The sequence below is a fragment of the Chinchilla lanigera genome, unplaced genomic scaffold (genome assembly GCF_000276665.1).
Source record: "Chinchilla lanigera isolate Chin_1 unplaced genomic scaffold, ChiLan1.0 scaffold00057, whole genome shotgun sequence".
Taxonomy (NCBI): domain Eukaryota; kingdom Metazoa; phylum Chordata; class Mammalia; order Rodentia; family Chinchillidae; genus Chinchilla; species Chinchilla lanigera.
The window spans coordinates 529,182-533,411 of record NW_004955458.1 but is presented as its reverse complement, the minus strand read 5'-3'; the positions used below and the strand labels follow the sequence as shown (position 1 = coordinate 533,411).

Sequence of the window (4,230 nt, the reverse complement as noted above, 5' to 3'; positions counted from 1 at the left end):
TGCCTGTGATCCCAGCAGCAGGAAGATCACCACGTGAGGTCAGCCTAGAGAGTCCAAAATCAGCCTAAACTACATAATGAGATCCTGTCTCAAACAAACAAACAAGTAAACAAAAAAACGTAAAAGTTGGCATGGTGCTGCACACCCATAATCCCAGCTACTCAGGAGGCTGAGGCAGGAAGACTGCAAATTTAAAGCCAATTTTGAGAATTTAGGAAACCCTGCCTCAAAAAATAAAACAATGTGGGATGCAGCAGTGTGAGGCTCTGGGTTCAACCCTTAGTACTACTATATTAAATGAATACATTAATTAAGAATAAAAAGGTCATAGAGCTGCACATCAGCACAAACATTTTGTGAGACACTTATCAAATTTCAAAGTCAATGAGGAAAAACTTAGTGCCAGTTGTCCTCAGTTCATTCAGTCACTTCTCTACTGGTGTTACAGTGAGCTGATCTATAAACATCTTTTACCGCCTCCTTAAAACGCAAGGAGCCCCGCAGTGGGGAGACTCACCCAACAAGGGCTATTCGTCTAATGAGTCATGACCTCCAAAGCACCCCATTATGTGATCCCGAGGGCACTAACCAGTCACGGCCATGTAGTCAGTCAGCTCTTGGCCTGACAGGCCCTCCAAGGCCTCCAGCATCCAGACGGCAGTAGATCTGCAGCTCTCCGCTAGCTGGGCCAAGTCAGCCAGATCAGCTACCTACAGGGACAAGAAGAGATTGACAGTGAAAGGAGTCACACTAGGTCCAAAGCCAAAGCACCCAGGAAGTTCTTCCAAGGAGCAGCCCAGCCCTTGGCCCAGTGCAGCTCCCTGGATTCCTAGACAGTACCTGACAGCGCTGGGCAAAGTCATAAACCATCACAGTGTAGAGGTGAAGACCCTGAAAGTGCGTCTGCACCAAAGACTGCTGCTGCTTGGGGGAGTCCACACAGGCCTGAGGAAGCAAACGGGTGAGTCGGCTTGAGGGGCAGAGTCAGAATGAACCCCAAGAATGCCCAAGTCCTAGAAAGCCGACACAGGCAAGGGAGGAGGAAGGAGGATGTTGGGAGGGGCCCCTGCCCTCTCAGGGTGGACTAGGCTGCTTGCCAGGCAGTCTCGAGAGCAGCTTCCCAACACAGAGCCATGGCTTCCAGGTCTTGCGGAAGGCTCTAGAACTACACCCCACCCTCCCGCTAGGTCCTTAACTCACACCATCATCCCGGAGCTGCTGGATAAGAGAGCAGTATCCTCCCAGGAAACCAAAGAGGCTCCCAATAGCTTCGGGTCCATAGTGTTTCTTGATACCTCGTTCCAGGCTTGAAAGGAGGAACTGGCAGGAGTCATACAATGCCCGAAGTGGGGGTAACGGTGCCTTCACACTGTGGTTCAAGACAGCTGATGCCTTGCTGAGAAGCTGAACCACTGCCTGGGATCCTTCCTCCCCGACATGTAGCAGCTCCACCCCCAACTGGCACAGCTGGAGGCTGGGGGCCACACTGGTGTCCCTGAGGTAACCATGAGCCCTCCCCACTGTGCTGGTGGCCTTGTCGTAGTGGTGGCTCCAGCACAGGCGACGGCAGTGCTCTAAGGTGAGCTCCAAGAGGCAGAGGGCCCTCTGGGGAGAAAGAGGACTGGGAGAGGCACTTCCCTCACCCACCAAGGCTCTGATCACGTTCCTGGAGAGCAAGTCATCTAGGAAATCAGCATCTGCTTCGTCTAGGCCACGCCCACTCGCGTCAAATAGCTGATAGGCAGCTACCACTCGACAGGCTGTTGGCGAAGCAAAGTGAGGAACCTCGAAAAGGGTACTTTCATCCTCCAGGAGGACAAGGAAGCTCAAGGCCTTCATCCGAGCTGAGAGCGCCGCTCTCCGCTCCAACAGCGCTTCTGCTCCCTTCCAAAGCAGAGAAAAGCTGCCTCGAGCCACAGCCTCATAGTCCTGTGAGGCAGCTTGGGGAGCGCACTGCATGAAGCAGGCATGGAGAAGCTGGGCGAGGTGCAGCATGGCCTCTGGGCTTCCCTGAGCAGCCACGTTCCGCAGTAAGATGAAGAGAATGCGTTCCAGGTAGAGGGGAGGGCGCTGGGGAGTAGACACCACGTAGCCATTGCAGGCCAGCTCTGCCAGCTCCAGCAGGCTCCCCAGGTGCCTAGGGCCGGGGAGCCTGGCCGTCAGCTGTTGATTGCAAGCCCTCAGGATGGCGTCACAAGTCTGTCTGCGCTCCGTGTCAGATCGGCTGCTGGGACAACCAGCTGGAGGCTTGGACAGGAACTCCTAGGAGAGAAGGGTGAAGGGGTCTAGCAAGGGAGAGGGAGGTAGGGGGAGGAACGAGAAAGCTGCTCAGGAAAGGGTCTCCTACTTTTCGGGCTCTTCAAAATAAGCCAAAGGGGGCCTGGGGATTTAGCTCAGCGGCACAGCGTCTGCCTGGCAAGCACAAGGTCGTGAGTTCGATTCCCAGTACCAAAAAAAAAAAAAAAAGTCAAAACAGCTGTGCTCGGGAAGGCAGGTGTGTCCTGAGCCAGAGAAGACCCTCACCTTCAAGTCAGACAGCAAGTCTTCAGCATCCTTCTGGCTGCTCAGCAGGGTCCCAAAGTTGACTCCTTTGAAGTTCCTCATAGTGCCGAGAGCTGGGGGAAAACCAGACGGATTAGAGAAAGCCGAGAAGATCTGCAATGGAGTTAACTGGAGGGAGGCAGAAGGACTTCAAGGGTGTGGAGGACAGCAAAAAATCTGGTCAGAAATCCTGTCCGGAAAATACCCACGCCAGGACGCCGGCTCCGGCTCCGACTCCCGTTATAAACTGACGCTTCTGCCTTCCTTTCCTGCAGGCGGTCCCGGCCCTACCCCACCACTTCACACCCGGCGCTCCCACAAAAATTCTCCCCACCCTCCCTCGCCCAGCCGCCCCGTCTGTCCCGCAAGTCAGCGCGGGGTACCCCATTCACCCAGGCGCGAACACGACCTCGCGAGTCCCTCCGAAACCCTGCTTCCTTACCAGGCCCAGACTTACCTCCAGCCACAGTACTCCAAAAGGACCCAAAGGGTAATCGTTTTCCGCGCCAGCCCCTCCTTTCAAATATCGCTAGCGGCCAATCAGCGAGAGTGCATAACGCCAGCGGGCCGCGTGGCACGCTGGGAGTTGTAGTTTACCCACCGAGCGGCCCTGTCACGTGATGCTACGGGGGCGGGCCTGCTGCTCTGGCACGAAGGCCTCTAGGAGGCGCAGGTTAGCCCCTTCTCCCAGCCAAGGCTGAGTTTCTCTGTTACTGTCACCGCCGCGGAGAAGACCAACCCGCTGTCTCCTTCACGCCTTAGTCTTTTTTTTTTTTTTTTTTTTTTCCTCTGGTACCGGGAACCGAACTCACGACCTTGTGCTTGCCGGGCAGGCACTTTGCCACTGAGCTAAATCCCCAGCCCCTACGCCTTAGTCTTCTGAGCTCAGGCAGGAGTTTAAATTTCAAGACCAGGGCTGGGGATGTAGCTCAGCGGCACAGCGCCTGCCCGGCAAGCGCGAGGTTGTAAGTTCGATTCCCATACCAAAAATAAAAAAATAAAACATAAAAAAAGAAACTTCAAGAAAAAGAGAATTGGACTGGACACCTCAAACAATTTACTGCATTCGAAAAAAACAGTTTACTGCATTTGGAAACTAGCCCTCTTTGGGTTAGGAGAGGAAGAAGGTGTAGCTCTCTATGGAATTAGAGTTGACTGGAGACACCGAAATGAGCGCAGCGCGCTTAGGCTCTGCTCTATCTCTCTCTGTGCTTTCCAGCCATACTCTTTCCATCGGCTGTGTGACTGAAACAGGAGTAAGTGTTCTGTGATGAAGGGTAAAGTGTCGGATTGAGAGGAGACTGATCAGGAAGTAGGAAAATTCACTCGATGAGATGTCTCAGTCGTGTGACACTGCCACCACTCTATGCCCTGTTCCGGGGTTTGAACCCTGGCCCCTCGCACTGAGCTATTTAATTTTGAGTCAGGGTCTTGGTTTTGCTAAATTGCTCACACTGAACTTGAATTTGTAATCCTCCTGTCTCAGCCTCCCAGAGTACTGGGATTATACGAGTGTTCCAGTACGCCTGGCTTTAATAGTCCTTAACAGTAAATACTAATCACTTCCCCAAAAGTACAGATTGTTGGCTCTGCTTCTCTTTCCTTCCTCCTCCAAAGAATTCAGCTCAAAACTGTAGTCTTCCGGTGGTTAGCTTTTCCCGATCAACCCTACTGGATAACATCCTTCTC

General features: G+C 53.3%; 1 protein-coding gene across 4 annotated transcripts in view; it reads right to left on the bottom strand.

Moving 5' to 3' along the window:
• The window catches only part of Espl1 (extra spindle pole bodies like 1, separase), a 23,651-nt gene extending 20,508 nt beyond the window's left edge, over window positions 1–3,143 (bottom strand). For 2 of the 4 annotated variants that reach the window (XM_005397164.2, XM_005397167.2), the window contains exons 1-5: window positions 2,999–3,143; window positions 2,524–2,615; window positions 1,201–2,262; window positions 841–945; window positions 590–710 (exon numbers count right to left, since the gene is read on the bottom strand). In XM_005397164.2, the coding sequence (XP_005397221.1) occupies window positions 590–710; window positions 841–945; window positions 1,201–2,262; window positions 2,524–2,604 (1,369 nt within the window). In that variant the 5' untranslated portion in view covers window positions 2,605–2,615; window positions 2,999–3,143. The other 2 variants (XM_005397165.1, XM_005397166.2) reach the window with 2 other exon arrangements.
• Window positions 3,144–4,230: the final 1,087 nt, after the last annotated feature.